The sequence below is a fragment of the Trichophyton verrucosum genome (genome assembly GCF_000151505.1).
Source record: "Trichophyton verrucosum HKI 0517 chromosome Unknown contig00978_1.f1.exp, whole genome shotgun sequence".
NCBI classification, from domain to species: domain Eukaryota; kingdom Fungi; phylum Ascomycota; class Eurotiomycetes; order Onygenales; family Arthrodermataceae; genus Trichophyton; species Trichophyton verrucosum.
Window position 1 is genome coordinate 1 of NW_003315204.1, and position 14,822 is coordinate 14,822.

Sequence of the window (14,822 nt, forward strand, 5' to 3'; positions counted from 1 at the left end):
GAGAGAGAGAGAGAGAGGGGGGGGGGGGGGCGAAGGGCAGTGTCATATCAGACTGAGTTGGGCGAAAGCGTTCCGGTAGACTGTGAAAACCGATATATATATATATATACCACAGGGGTTGTCTTGCCTTTGGCATTCGATAGGTTGCATTATATATCTTCAGAGCAGAGGAAGTTGAAACGAGCCTGGCCTGACAGCTTGGGAGGGAAAGAGTTGGGTAAAAGGGTCGACGACAGGAGAGATAGTGTGGTCAAATTAACTGTTTAACAGTAGAAACGAGATAGATTGAATAAGATAGAAGTATAATGCAGTACAAAACGCATGCGGCGATGTGAGCAGCGGAGTTTGGAATATCCAGGCGAATAGACAGATAGGAAAATTTCATTAGATAGCAACGATGATCAAAAGCAGAGACAAAAAAGAAAAGAGAAATACTAGAGAGAAGGGGAAGAGGTTGGACAGTTATAAGATACGCACGCGACAACTGGTGGAGGTCTAGTCGAGGGAAGGTAATTATCAAATCAACCAAGGAATGCAATTACAGCTCTCGATAAGGCAGAGAAAAACACAGACAAGGGTGGAAAACGAGCAAGCATCAAGCAACAGCAATAATATGGCAGGACTGGGTATGAGATAGAAAGCCAGCCAATAGACAAGGTGGAAAAGGAGGAAAGAAAAGTAGAAACACAGAAGGAAGCAAGCCCGAAGTCTTAAGCTGCGGTTAAGTTGAGCAAGCAACGCAATGTTATGGGAGAAACAAAGATATCGAGGTCTTGAGTGTGACATAGAGAAAGGTGAAATTGAAAAAAAGTAGACGATAAATAAGAGAAAAAGGGTAAAACGGGCCTGCTGGGAGAATTGGGAGAGATTGAAAGGCTCCTTTTCGGTTTTATATTTGGAAAGGGAGAGAAAAGACGATAATATAACCAAAAACACCCACCCCCTTTTTTGCTCGCCTTCCAGCTTTTCCCCCCTCGTCTCATTGCTGGCGGAATAAACTAGCTGAAGCTGATGATCGATCCATACCTACTTTCGCTCCAACCTGTCATTTTGTGTATTTGCTTTTCTTTCCTGTGGAGCAAGTCAAAACAGAAGACGGAACAGGGAGGTATGCAGGAGGTATTAATGAGTCGATAAGCAAAGGTATCAAAGTAAAAAGCCAAACGAGAGGCATAAGGTATAGGATATAAGAAACATGATATTACGGGAAGAAACAAGACGAGGAAGAGGGGACAGAGTGGAAGGGACAACCAGATATCGGCGTAGGAGAGAGAAATAGAGATGGAGAAGCGCGGAAACCGAAGCATACACCGACTATCAGAAACAGTAATGATATGGGCAAAGAGTAAAAGGAAATGTAAGCAGAACGGAAGGAGAGGACATCAACCAGGAAAAAAAAGGGAAAGCAAGAAAAGACAGCGCGGCAAATGGCGTTATAGAGAAAAAAGCAAAGGGAGTCAGCTCGTACACCTCATCGAAGGCGGTAGTGGGGTATTGTAGAGTTGGGCTACATCCTCTCTCCTGTACCAGCCTCCACACCATCAAGGTATGGCGTATTAGGATCGAAGTTGAATGCCGATTGGTCGTCTGTGTTGAGGAAAGTGTCGAAGTCGAAATTTTCGAGAATATCTGGGTTGTCGAGAGAGCTGAAATCCAGGTTGAAGCTTTGATTCTATAAACACCAATTATTAGCTGGACGGTTACTTGTAGAGGATATGGAAGGAAGCATACGTCTGTTAAACTCATATCCCCAAATGGCTGTGATGGGTCGACTTGTCCCTGTGCCTGACCTGGTTGTGCAGCAGCAGGTGGTTGACCCTGGGCCGGCTGCATGGACAACATTTGCTGCTGCTGCTGCTGCTGCTGCTGCTGTTGTTGCTGGGGTTGCTGTTGTTGCTGCTGTTGTGGCGGTTGTGGCGGGGGTGGTGGTTGACCCACAGCCTGGGGTTGTGTAGCAGGCGCAGATGTTGGTTGAGCATTGTTTGCCTGAGCGTTCTTGTTGAACGAGTTTGGATGGACAGGGGTGATGGGGGTAGAAGGAGTTGGAGTTGGTGGAGGTTCGGACTCTGAAGCTGTGGCTGCTGCTGAAGGCGCATTGGTGGTTGGAACGCGCTTGGCAGGGCGCTATAATGGGTCAGCATTGCACTTGGATATGGATGTAGTGAAAGAGAGACATACCTTTCGATTATTATCCTTCGTGTCCTTCTTCTTCGGCGCCGGCTTTGAGCTCTGCTGTGGTGTGGGAGGAGCCGCGCTACCAGGCTGCGGTGACTGTCGCCCATTATTTGGAGCCGTAGCTACAGGTGGTGCCTGCGGTGGGGGCATAGCATTTCGCTCTTGAGGGGTTCCTACAGGCTGCCCAGGCTGGCCCTGCTGCTGCTGCTGCTGCTGCTGCGGCTGTTGTTGCTGTTGCTGTGGCTGTTGCTGCTGCTGTGGTGGGATCATAGGTTGACCCTGAGGAGGCTGTGGTTGTTGCCAATTACCACTTGGCATGCGAGCCCCAGCTTGGGCTTGTGCCTGAGCCTGGGCCTGTTGCTGACGTGCCATGGCATCCATAGGCTGCGTCATTTGCGCACCAGAGTAGGCTGGATTGGAGCTAGGTGGGCGCATGCCATTAGGACCAACGACACCACCAGCTTCCTGCATATTCTTCATAGTGTTGAAGAATGCTGCACCACCCATATCTTGGGGAATTTGATTACCAAAGTTCATAGAGGCTGGCGAGCCACGGCCTGGTTGCATAGCGTCACCAACGTTGGGAGAACCAGGGAGGCCAGTCTGGGGCATCTTGGGTGTTCCGCGCTTCATCTGTTCGCTGGGGTTTGGTGAGGCACCGGCACGGCTTCCCTGAGGAGACGTTCCAGGAGGGAGACTGTTATGCATCCCTTGGGCTGGCTGCTGCTGCTGCTGCTGCTGTCCAGCACCTGGCTGCCCGGGTTGGGCTGGCCCTGGTTGTGGTTGGCCATCACGAGCCATGCTGTCTTGTTCCTGGCGGGCGATCAAAAGACGTTTCTTATTCTGCTGCTCAAGCAACATGAGTTGCATCTGATAATCTTGGAGAGCGTGGTTGCCATTCTGCGCCCCAGGAGTCGGCATACCGCCTTGACGCATTTGGGCGGCCATCTGGCCGTTACTATAGTAGTCTTGTGGTATCATTCCTTGGTTGTCATGCATGGGTTGCATCATGTCTGGTTGGTTGGGCATGACTCCTGGGTTGATTAGGCCATTAGGAATGCCCTGATTGTTCATTGCGGATCGAGTATGGTGAATTAGATTTTGATTATAGACCTGAATCGACTTTGCTTGAACACTTGGGTTCTGGGACTGGAAGGACTGGAGTTGTGCAGCAGTGAGGTTTCGTGGATTGATACCATGCTGCATCAGAAGAGAGTTGGCCTGCTGTTGGTTCTGCTGGCCTGGCATACCCTGAGGTTGTGCGCGACCGTTGGGGGTCATCTGCGCGCCGTTAACTTGGGGGCCGTCAATGCGCTGGCGCTTGGAGGGAGATGGGGCGTTTTCCACAGAAGAAGGGGATTGGGGGCGATGGCCATTCATCTCCATGTCAGAGTGTTCGCGCTGCATCTGGTGGTGCATCATCTGAGCCTGCTGGTTTCGCAATTGGGCGATTTGTTGCGGAGTCCTAGTACCGTTAGTTACAGTATTCTGCTTGCGCTTTTGCATATTAGCACAACATACATATTCTGGGGATTCTGGAGAACAGATTTCTGGAGATTAGCTGGCACCATGTTACCGCGTACTCCGCGCATGGCAGCAAACTGGTTAGGCATTAGCTGGCCCTGGCGAATGAGTTGATTTTGCTGCTGGTCTCGCAATCGCAGCATGTTCTACAAGAAATACAGAAGTTAACATTGATAAGTCCATGTCAATTGGTGGCAGATCGATAATACTCACCTGAGTATGCTGTAAATACTGCATGGCGTCATTACTCCTTGGTTTCTTTCTCTGGGCGGAGAAGACATCCCAAAAGATATTGAACCAATCGAATAAGAAACTGGTTTGTTGCGAATCACCCAAGTTTGGTCTTGGCAAATCGTCGGGGATGCGCGACTTGATATCCTCTTTACCTTCCTCGGACTCGACTCCGTTAACTTCCCCATCTCTGCGGTGTGGTGTGCCTTTGTGAGGCGCAGTGGTGGTGTTTAGGGTGACGCTCTCGTCCTGCACGAGCGCACGCGCACAATCATGATATCCGCGTTTGAGGAAGTAGTCGTAAATATAAGTGTTGAGTTGGGTGGCCATAGTATCCTGTAGATTCTGATTCGGCTCACTTCGAGGGGCAGAGCCTGATGCGCTGTTCATCATTGGGATACCTCCCATGGGCATACCTCCCCCAGGAACGCCTACGCCCGGGACACCGACGGGTACGGCGTTACCGGGCATAGCGACGCTAGGGTTCATGCCTTGCATATTCATCTGGTTCATCGTGAGCAGGAGGCGGAGGTGCAGCCGTCCCAAAGACGATCGGACCTGCTCTCCAGGAAAGAAGTGATTTCGTTTTCAAGGCGCTCTGTCGAGTTTGAGTGTCGGTTCAATATTGAAAAAGACGAAGCCCGTCTTTGCGTCAGAAGGATCAATTTCGTCAGAAATGTGTCTCATATATGGGCTATCCAGCAGACTCAAGAAGGTAAGATTCTTTCCTGCGGTGTGCAGTTGTGTTATTTTGCGAACAAACAAGGCCGCTAGTCCTGTGCTGGTTTCTTTTCAAGCGCGTTAGTTTTGAATACCATACCACATTCGAGGACGAAAAAACACGCCTGCCGAGACACAGACCTCAAAAGTGGCAATAACGAACCTATCCTGGCAGAGAATTGTATCCTCTGCAGCAAAGGGTGCGAAGAATGGCAGAGTGGTCGTTTGATGGGAGATGAGAGGAAGGGCTTTTCTCGTCGGGCGCCAGAGTGGCTCCTGGGCGATCGCTGGTCGTTCGGCTGGGCTGGGGGGGTCCGGAGGGCGGAGAGTGTCAGCGAAGGGGATTTTACAGGCACGCCGCTCCACGAAGCCTCTTGCACCAAGTCCACCAGCGGTTCTGTCAGCGTCTTCTCGTGGGGGCCGCCGTGTCGTCGATGCTGGATCTCAAGCAGGGGGAAGAAAAACCGATATGCGTCTCGTCAGTGAAGTTCGTTTTTCGCTGGGGAAGTTCGAACTTGCATCTTTCGCGGGCGGTGGCTGTTTAGGGACCGGCAGAACGCGCGCCCGACGCAGATTTGGTCACGGGATGAACTTTTATCCGGTCACCTGACCCCCGCCTCCATCGGGCACCTATTTTGCGCCTCAGCGAAGGGAAGGGGAGGGAGTGGACGGCGGCAGCGGCCTGAGGAGGGAATAGCAGGAGGAGACCAAGATAACTAGTTGCAGCGGCAGCAAGGCCAAAAAGAAAATACAAAATAATAAAAATAAAAAATAAATAAAAAACGTACGGAGAGTAGACTAACTAGAGACAGCAGATAGCTACATGAACCAACTCCGGTACCAGGAAGTACGTCACCAGCCCAGGCAGGACGAGAGTAGACAACCAAGACAACCCATGAGAACAAAAAGCGCAGTAGCCCAATCAGCCAGAGACAAAGAGAACAAAAGCGTCGAGGATCACTCCTCTGGAGGCAGCTCGTCCTCAAGGTAGCGGACGAGAGTAACTCGCATCTCTGTAGTGTCATTTCCCCGAAGGATATCACTAACAAAGTGCGCTTCAACCTGAACTTGCACCTGTAGGCCGAGTTAGCTTGCACGCGTCTAATTCAGTCACAGTCCAGTAAGCATACCATCTCAAGTGCCCCCCTTAGCACCCCACAGAGGATATTGGAGTACCAGAGCTCGTCCTGCGCTCGTCCATCGTCAGGCAGCTCGACAAAGTCGGCCAGTGGGTTCTCCTCAAACACAAGCGAGAACTGCTTGTTATCGCTTGTCCAGTTGGTCACAGTAGGCGTAATGTTGAGAAACACCTTGAATCCAACCTACACCCGGGGTATATGAATATATTAGATGGCCATGTTATATTCCGTAGCTGGCAAGTGGCAGACACACACCTTTGAAATAATGTCAGCAGTCTCCCGGAAGTTTGTGCATCGTCCCATCCCGGACCGCGCCAAAAAGTCCTCGATGAGTCGCATGCCTATATTATAACCCATCTTGTCAAGCTGCCGGTTGACTTCTAGATAGTCACTTTCGTAGTCCGCGCAGAGCTGGGCAACGACAGTCCCATAGGTCAGCGTTACCAGCTCTGCGTTGACCTTATCAACCTTAGTTCTACACGTGTTAGAACAGAGCCAAAGCTGTTAAACGGGCAGAGCAGTGCGTACTTCCATATCCTAAATTTCAAGTTAGCATGGGTTTGCGCCAGATCTTTAGCTCTGGGTACTAAGGGGAGGCAGTTATACTCTTCTCCAATCCGAGCTGCTTTGCTCGACATTGTTCGACTCTCAGACCAATGCCTCCAGTCTCACACTTATTATACCTTTAATGTTCTAACTGGAAGACTCTAGACCTCGTTCGTAATAAGGTGGCGCTTTTACAAAAGCTGGTGGGTAGTTGTAGCTAAGCGCGGTAACTAACTTGTTAACCAACTAGTTAGTTAGTTGATTAACGAGTTAGCCGCCGAGCCGCGTTTCCATTTCACCGCGTCTAAAAAATAAAATCACGACCACAGGTAACATCTAGCGACCCGGCACCCACACCTACTACATCGACTTGACATAGATACATACAGCATATACACCTCTATATTGCTTAACTGTCTACGCCGCCATGATGTCTGCGGAAAAGAGACCAGCGCACGAATCCCTCGGGTCTGTACAACTTGTCAAACGTCAACGATCAGATAGCAATCTAAACCAGAGCGCCGTTGCTATATCCAGTGGAACCGGAAAGAATGGAGCTCTTATACAGTCTGTAAGTAGGAAGGAATTGATTATTTTCTGTCCATACCTTGGATTGCTCTCTAACAAGGACCGAAGGTACCCCGGACAAGCGGCCTCGCTGCTCCTATCATGGAGCTTACAGGCCATTCAGGCGAAATCTTCTCTACCCGATTTGATCCTACCGGCCAACATATAGCTTCTTCTGGAATGGACCGATCTATACGTACGCCATCGTGTTCTTTTCCCTTTTGTCCTCTGTTTCATCCCGCGTTATTTCCAAGCGAGAACATTTCAAACATCTCTAACAACTGATAATCTAACCAGTATTATGGCGAACATACGGTAATTGCGAAAATTATGGCATACTTACCGGCCATAAAGGTGCCATTCTCGATCTTCAATGGTCCCGGGACTCACATACCCTTTTTTCGGCTTCCGCAGACATGACCCTAGCGAGCTGGGACCTGGAATCAGGGACACGCATACGGCGCTATATAGATCACACTGAAATCGTTAATTGTTTGGATATCAGCCGGCGTGGCCAGGAGTTGTTGATTAGTGGTAGCGATGATGGAAGTATCGGTATATGGGATCCTCGCCAAAAGACAGCCATTGATTATCTTGAATCATCCGCCGCGATGCCTGTGACTGCTGTCGCCCTCTCCGAAGCTGGGAACGAGATATACTCTGGTGGAATTGAAAATGATATACATGTCTGGGATATCCGGAAGCGCGCCATCACGTATTCCATGATTGGGCATACAGATACGATCTCATCTTTACAGATTTCTCCGGATTCTCAGACTCTCTTATCCAACTCCCATGATTCAACAGCACGGACATGGGATATACGCCCCTTCGCCCCCGCAGATCGTCATATTCGAACATTTGATGGAGCACCGACAGGCCTCGAAAAGAATCTAATCCGGGCAAGTTGGGATGCGAAAGGCGAGATGGTCGCGGCCGGTAGTGGGGACAGGAGTGTTGTTGTGTGGGATGTCAAGACGGGAAAGTTGCTATACAAGCTCCCTGGTCACAAGGGAACCGTGAACGATGTTCGATTCACGCCGGCCGATGAACCCATTAGTAAGTTCAGCTTTGTGAAAGGGGCTGTTCTGAGGGACGTTCACTAACTCTCTACTGTAGTTGTGTCTGGTTCGTCTGATCGAACGGTTATGCTTGGTGAGCTCGGGAAATAATACCTTCCCGTTTATCTCCATATTTCACGCCTGGCTAGCACCTTTGAGGAGGTCTTAATATCTTCGACTGGATTAAGATTATTCAGTAATTCCATTGCACCCTATCTCACCTGAGCCGCGTCATACCTATACCTATCTACGAGCACCCCAGCTACCTTAGCATCTAAATGGTGAAGAGGATGCAAACGAAAATCATCCGAACAACCATCCTTTCAGCATCGACTACCAGAGTGGTTGCCTTTATCACAGCCTTACTATGCCTCCTTTCGGATTCAAGTTCTGTTTCTTGTACCTATGCTTGCATGGGGCAAACCCACTAGAAGATTGAGCTGTATATACTACAGAAACATGGCATGCGAGGCACAACTACAGCGACAGAAATGACAGCGCTGTCTAACCTAGTCTTTCCCGTGAACCTCATTTTCCCAATAATGTATCAAGCTTGGTTTGTTGCCGTATTTATGTTTGCTTTTTCAACAGAAGGTGCCAAGGTTGCGGCCAACCCGAAACCTAGCGCGCTCTTTTCCTCACAAACACGGACTCTCCTGCTTCAGAATCTTCCTCGCATCGCAGCCTCACTGGCCAGCAGGCGTCCAGAGCAGAGTCTGATCATGCATGGCTCAGCCCGGGGGGAGGTTGTAGGGCCGTATTTTTTTGCCATACTCGCCCTCTCAGTCGCTACGGGCGACTTCACACTTTTCCTTCACATGGCAGACTGCGCTTCCTGGATGGATAGCAACCATGCTTGCTTTTTCTCGGCTGGTTCTGACATTGGAAGACAATCTTGGTCAGTAATCTTTCTTGTCCAGTCAGTCAGTTTTGGCAGTGGCAGAGTGCCCTGATCTGTGCTCCGTAGAAGTATATATATCTTATAGAGATATAGTTATCCTCTTCCTTTTTGCTTCCTTCGTTTTCGTTTCTTGATTCCGAGCAGTCTAGATGATTGCTGGGAGTTATTGTTCTCTGCCTGGAACGTTGTCAGACATCTTGAAGATGCCATCTCCTTCGTTTTAGAAAGATAGACGTGCGGTCTACCCCGACATACGCGCTTTCAAGGCTTGGAATAGGTGTATGTGCTCCTGGACGAGACATCTTTGTTGACGGCCGCTGCGAATAATATACCCGCCATTACTCACTTCTTTGTACACTCGGTATTTCTGGAGCCTTGGGGTAATTTACTAGGCAAACGAATCCCGGAATCTGTCATATAATATCAACAACTCGACCTACACGCGCGTTTAGCCGTAGTATTCACTTTTGCTGAGGGAGGAGGCTACCAAGGCGCGGTTAGACGCCAACAAGGACAAACAAGGGCAAGCAAATTGATACCACAAGACATTGATATGCAAACCATGGCGACCGAAGATAACGCTGTCAGTGGACTAACCATGGCGGACCGGGTTCAAAAAATCCGCTCTCGCCTTTCCGCTCTTTTTGCTGGGGGTTCTCCTGGATCCTGCAACATAGAGAACTCCCATAAACCCTCACGGCTATCTCCAGCGGAGATACGCATGTATGCCCCCGGATCAGGTGGAAGTGTACGCCGTGAACGAAACATTTCGTCAGGAAGAAGGTCTATTTCGTCGACTGGCTCCGTGATAGACAACAACGCGCCGCCAAATGATAATATACTACCATTCTCACCCCCCAGTACAGAATCAGGTGGCCATATGACAAACTCACGGGCACAACATAGAGTTGAGAACCATATTCATAGAGGAGGTGTATTACTCAATTGGATTCAGCGTTCAGTCGAGGCTCACCCTCATCAACCAAAACACAAGCCAAGTCGTAGCAAATTGGCAGGGTGGTTGCTCTGCATGCGGCCGCGGGCGAAAGCCAGATCGACAAGGAGGAAACTTATAGACTGCGCCATTTCAGGGATCCTTTTAGCCAGTGTGCTAACAACATGTTCGTCACCATCCATTCCCTGCTTCCTGTGCTCAATTCACATACTTACTATATGCTTAGATCTTGTCCTTGCCGTCACTTCTTCAGGAAAGAAGTTTGAATTCCACATCATTCTAATTATTGCCTTGATGGCTTGTACAGTATATTTCTGCCATTCGCTCATCCGATTGCTGATGACGGCGAAACGGCGCCAGGTGCGCCGGCGTCGGGTGCATTATAACCAACCCACCCGGGACCCTGATATGGTCGAGAGCTTCACCCATATTGATCGACCTATCCCCGTCATATTTGCAACTGATTTGGAGATGGGCCTCGGAACTGAGGCTGAGGAGGGCGAAAACAAACCTGGCCAAATCTCCATTCCACCTCCAGCATATGGCCTTTGGAGGGGTAGTGTGGTAAGCCTAGACTTGGATAGTTACATTATACAGACAAGGAATGATAACATCGTCATTAGAAGATGGACCCAAGCCGGCTTTACTGGCAACGTATCGACCCGCAGAAACCCAATCGTCGCCACTCTCAGAGCATGGGCGAGCCCCGACCGCCAAGCACAAACCGGCCTCCTAGCTATATCTTGGACGAGAGCCAGCCGTCCATTGTTGTCAATCTCCAACCCCAATTACAGAGTACTTCCACAAGTTCAACTACGGTGCCAACCGAGCAATAAGCAAAATGCCACTGCGGCTCAGTACTCAATCAATGTTCCGTCCTAGTCGTGACTATACCAAAATAACCATTCGCTTCTCTTGAGGATTCTGATTTTGATGCGTTCGTTTAACTATTTGTCTTGCTAGTGGCTTCTGTTGGGGGGGGGGGAGGGTTTCCCGTAGTTAAGTAGTTAACTAGAAGTAAAACTCGAGAATACGACTTTACGGCCTAATTTCAAGTCCTCCAGTTATCGGCTGACTCCAATGACAACAAGTATCATACCATGGCCGATGTACATGTTCAAATTCACAATCTAAACAAGCTACACGCCCGCGTAATTGACTACGTAACTAGTTACTCCGTGCCTAAAATAACTGCCCGTGCATGCGGCCTTGGCTCCGCTGATGTAAACCCGACCAACATGCACATCTGTCCACACGCCGAATTTAAGTAGTTAACTTAGCGTGCAGATTTAAGGGACTACACAAACTATTCCAACACACATTGAACTGGCATAAACGCAGGTCTACCCTCGATACGGCTTCTGGTCGGGTTTGGGAACTCACAGAGGCAATCAATCCTAATGACATTGCGACTACCAATTTCCTCTTGGTGATGCGCTCGACAGACCGACGCTCCCATATGTCCATTCACCTCCCATCATCATGGCTGGGCTACTTGCTTGCCATATCGCTATGGCTTACCTGCACCCTGGGCATGCTGGAAAGCCAGATTAAAGAACTTCGGTGGGTTCATTTCCCTTTCATATGACAGTAACGACATGCAGCTCGACACTCACGACTACATATTCCAGAAAAGAAACGGAACATATGTTTTTTCACGGGTTTGAGAATTACATGAAATATGCCTTCCCTGAAGACGAACTACGACCGGTGTCCTGCCAGCCGTTGACACGGGATCGAAAGAACCCAGCGCATATTGAGCTCAATGACGTCCTAGGGAATTATTCCTTAACGCTTGTCGACAGCTTATCCACCCTCGCGATCCTATCATATCCAAACTCGACAGATCTGAACGGCCGCAAGGCGTGGAGATATTTTCAGAATGGAGTGAGAGATTTAGTGGAATTATACGGAGATGGATCGGATGGTCCTAATGGAATTGGGTCCCGAAGCAAAGGATTTGAGGTTGATAGCAAGGTGCAGGTGTTTGAAAGTGTGATTCGAGGCCTAGGTGAGTAAAAGATATAATGCTTCATCGGGACTCGAGGTGAACTATGAAATAGCTGATTCATTTTAAACTGTTGATAGGTGGGCTCCTCAGCGCCCATCTCTTTGCTGTGGGGGAGCTCCCAATACGTGGCTATGAGCCTCCACTGGAGGAGAAGGAGTTTGCAAAACTGTGGAATAAACCACTGGGTAGTGAGGGCGGAATTGAATGGGAGAATGGATTTGTGTATGATGGACAGTTGCTTAGACTTGCCAGGGATCTAGGAACGCGCCTCCTTCCTGCCTTCTATACTCCCACCGGAATTCCGTATCCTCGGGTCAACCTAAGAAATGGGGTCCCTTTTCATCCTAACTCCCCGCTCAACTCTAGAATATGGACTGGATACAACACCAATGAAGATTATGATGAAGATGGTCCTGTTGAAATTACAGAAAACTGCAGCGCTGGCGCTGGAAGCCTAGTTTTGGAATTTGCTGTACTCAGCCGATTGACGGGCGATGGCAGATATGAAGAATTCGCTAAACGGGCATTTTGGAGCGTATGGGATAGAAGGAGTGAGCTGGGGCTCATTGGAGCAGGGATTAATGCTGAGACCGGAGAATGGACTCAGACTTATACCGGGGTGAGCTTCTCTTAATCCAAGTGTTGGCTGTATATCACGACTAACTTACACTATTGATATACAAAGATCGGGGCAGGCATGGACAGCTTTTTTGAATATGCATTGAAATCCCATATACTGTTGTCAGAAGGCTATCCGCCGGAATTTAACGCTTCTGGACCGTTCCATGAATACGATAGCTACTTCTTGCCACTACCGTATCAGGCCCACTCACCAGATAGCTTTCTCAAAGTCTGGGAGGAATCGTTCGAAGCGATAAAAACCAACCTATACCGAGGCTCAAGCTACCAATATCCTCACTACATACAGGGCGACATTAGCACTGGGGCCACCCGCGCACTTTGGATGGATAGCTTGAGTGCATACTTCCCCGGTCTTCTCACTCTAGCAGGTAACGTTGAAGAAGCTGCTGAGACTCACCTTCTTAATACTGCACTCTGGACTCGTTTCTCGGCCCTTCCGGAGCGTTGGAATGTTGCAACGGGAGACATAGAGGGCGGACTTGAGTGGTGGGGTGGCCGTCCTGAATTCATCGAATCCACGTATTATCTGTATAGGGCAACCGAAGACCCCTGGTATCTTTATGTGGGTGAGATGGTTCTGCGTGATATCAAAAGGCGATGCTGGACCAAATGCGGCTGGGCTGGTCTTCAGAATGTCAGAAGAGGAGATCAGAGTGATAGGATGGAAAGTTTCTTCCTCGGGGAGACCTCCAAATACCTGTATCTCCTTTTCGAGCCATCTCATCCTTTGAACAAGATCGACTCGCCATACGTCTACAGTACGGAAGGACATCCGCTTGTCCTTCCAGCAAAGGCGAAGCAGACTACTCCGCCTCGTGTCCAACAGAAGTGGAAGCAACATAAGAATGCCTCAGTAGGCACATGTGGGCCGCCAGCAGTGCGGAACCCCTTCGGTGTATCTTCCACCGCTGCCCGGCCGGATATTTTCCATGCAGCCAGCTTGGCGCGTCTACGTCTAACGCCTCCAAAAACACAACCTGAATCTCCCATCGTTGAGTTTTCGGTTGATGGTCCTAGTGTTACACTTTCTGACTTGGGTTCTCCATCGAATTATACATATTTCCCTTGGACTCTTCCTCCCTCATTGGTACCTCGAGATGCTGTCAGTTCGCCGATGGCTGTGCGGCCGACTTTGGATCTGACGTTTCCTCCTCTTTCCAGTACGATTCAAGGACCTCCAAGCTTAGAACGTGTTGAAGGTGGGATTCTAATTAAATCCTTTGGAGGTCTACGGCTAGGTATGATTCAAGATGCTCCTCTGTATTCAGGCAATACCATTTCCTCCAAGGAAGGATTCCGTATACAAGTGGTTAGCAATATCCCCCTAGGCAAGAACGAGAAGGTTTTCGTTTCCCGCGAGACCACGAGTGCATTGAGTCCAACCGATCCCAATTTTACACAAACCCCTGACACTATCATGATGGACATAATCATTGATGTCAAGCCAGACATCGTCTACCGGAACAACTCTTCCTCATCCGCCGCGTCTCTTACTGACCAAGGCACAATTGTCAGTGGTGGCCCCGTTCTTGACTCCTCCACAGCAAAGGCAGATGACCATGCAGGTAAACCCGAGAGTCACAAATCAGCTCTCTCTTCGCTCCTTAGTCACGTAACAGCCCTTATACGTGATGAGCTCCAGCATCTCCCATCGGTAACACCGCCGATATTCCGCCGTCCAATAGCCCGGTTTTCAATACCGGCCATTTCCTCCACTGGGATAGGCTCAGCTCCATTACCGGACGAGGAAGATGCAACATTCACACCTCCGTCACCCGGTTCCAAACACGCAATGACCCGCCTCTCTTGGTCCAGTATCTACCTTGCGGGCCACCTGTGTGATAAACGCCTTCCGTCGTCTATCCCCCAGACACACCAAATAATAGTAGTGAAGCGAGGAGATTGTACGTTCTCTGACAAACTGAGAAACATACCTTCCTTCCGGCCCTCTCGTTCTTCTCTGCAACTTGTCGTTGTTGTCTCATACCCCCAACCCGGAGAAAAGCGACGCCAGTCTGCAGCAGACGAGGAGTCATCCTTGATTCGACCATTGCTAGATGAAATGCAGACTGTGGTCGGGGGTTTCCCTCGACCTCGTCCGATAAGCATGGTGATGGTCGGGGGCGGAGAAAAAACGTATGAATACTTCAGCCATGCATTGGGAGTAGGGATCCGACGGAGATATGAGATCCAGTCGCAGGGTATACCAATCAGCAATCTAATTGTCATATAGAGTATAATTATGGTGTCTTTGGGCGGTAGTACGCAGCTCCACGTTCTTGCTTATCCCTTTAGACACATTGGGTTTGTATAATTTAGTGATGGTGCCTAACCCCCTTATTATTATTAG

At 49.4% G+C, this 14,822-nt stretch overlaps 6 protein-coding genes across 6 annotated transcripts; 4 read left to right on the top strand and 2 right to left on the bottom strand.

The window, feature by feature from the left end:
• Positions 1-1,507: 1,507 nt before the first annotated feature.
• On the bottom strand, positions 1,508-4,443 carry TRV_07283 (uncharacterized protein; the record flags this gene model as incomplete). The annotated part of the gene is made up of 5 exons (XM_003018649.1): positions 1,508-1,672; positions 1,732-2,124; positions 2,179-3,640; positions 3,697-3,845; positions 3,913-4,443. The coding sequence occupies 5 exons, from the start codon at positions 4,441-4,443 to the stop codon at positions 1,508-1,510; spliced, it is 2,700 nt and encodes an 899-aa protein (XP_003018695.1).
• A 1,164-nt stretch (positions 4,444-5,607) lies between these two features.
• Positions 5,608-6,427, bottom strand: TRV_07284 (uncharacterized protein; the record flags this gene model as incomplete). Its single annotated transcript, XM_003018650.1, has 4 exons — positions 5,608-5,724; positions 5,781-5,972; positions 6,045-6,264; positions 6,318-6,427. The coding sequence occupies 4 exons, from the start codon at positions 6,425-6,427 to the stop codon at positions 5,608-5,610; spliced, it is 639 nt and encodes a 212-aa protein (XP_003018696.1).
• Positions 6,428-7,004: 577 nt separating this feature from the next.
• Positions 7,005-8,008, top strand: TRV_07285 (uncharacterized protein; the record flags this gene model as incomplete). Its single annotated transcript, XM_003018651.1, has 2 exons — positions 7,005-7,098; positions 7,257-8,008. The coding sequence occupies 2 exons, from the start codon at positions 7,005-7,007 to the stop codon at positions 8,006-8,008; spliced, it is 846 nt and encodes a 281-aa protein (XP_003018697.1).
• Positions 8,009-9,426: 1,418 nt separating this feature from the next.
• On the top strand, positions 9,427-10,655 carry TRV_07286 (uncharacterized protein; the record flags this gene model as incomplete). Its single annotated transcript, XM_003018652.1, has 2 exons — positions 9,427-10,383; positions 10,443-10,655. The coding sequence occupies 2 exons, from the start codon at positions 9,427-9,429 to the stop codon at positions 10,653-10,655; spliced, it is 1,170 nt and encodes a 389-aa protein (XP_003018698.1).
• A 596-nt stretch (positions 10,656-11,251) lies between these two features.
• Positions 11,252-12,464, top strand: TRV_07287 (uncharacterized protein; the record flags this gene model as incomplete). The annotated part of the gene is made up of 3 exons (XM_003018653.1): positions 11,252-11,382; positions 11,424-11,830; positions 11,908-12,464. The coding sequence occupies 3 exons, from the start codon at positions 11,252-11,254 to the stop codon at positions 12,462-12,464; spliced, it is 1,095 nt and encodes a 364-aa protein (XP_003018699.1).
• A 63-nt stretch (positions 12,465-12,527) lies between these two features.
• Positions 12,528-14,705, top strand: TRV_07288 (uncharacterized protein; the record flags this gene model as incomplete). The annotated part of the gene is made up of 1 exon (XM_003018654.1): positions 12,528-14,705. One exon carries the CDS (start codon positions 12,528-12,530, stop codon positions 14,703-14,705), a length of 2,178 nt encoding a protein of 725 aa, XP_003018700.1.
• Between the last annotated feature and the right edge of the window lie 117 nt (positions 14,706-14,822).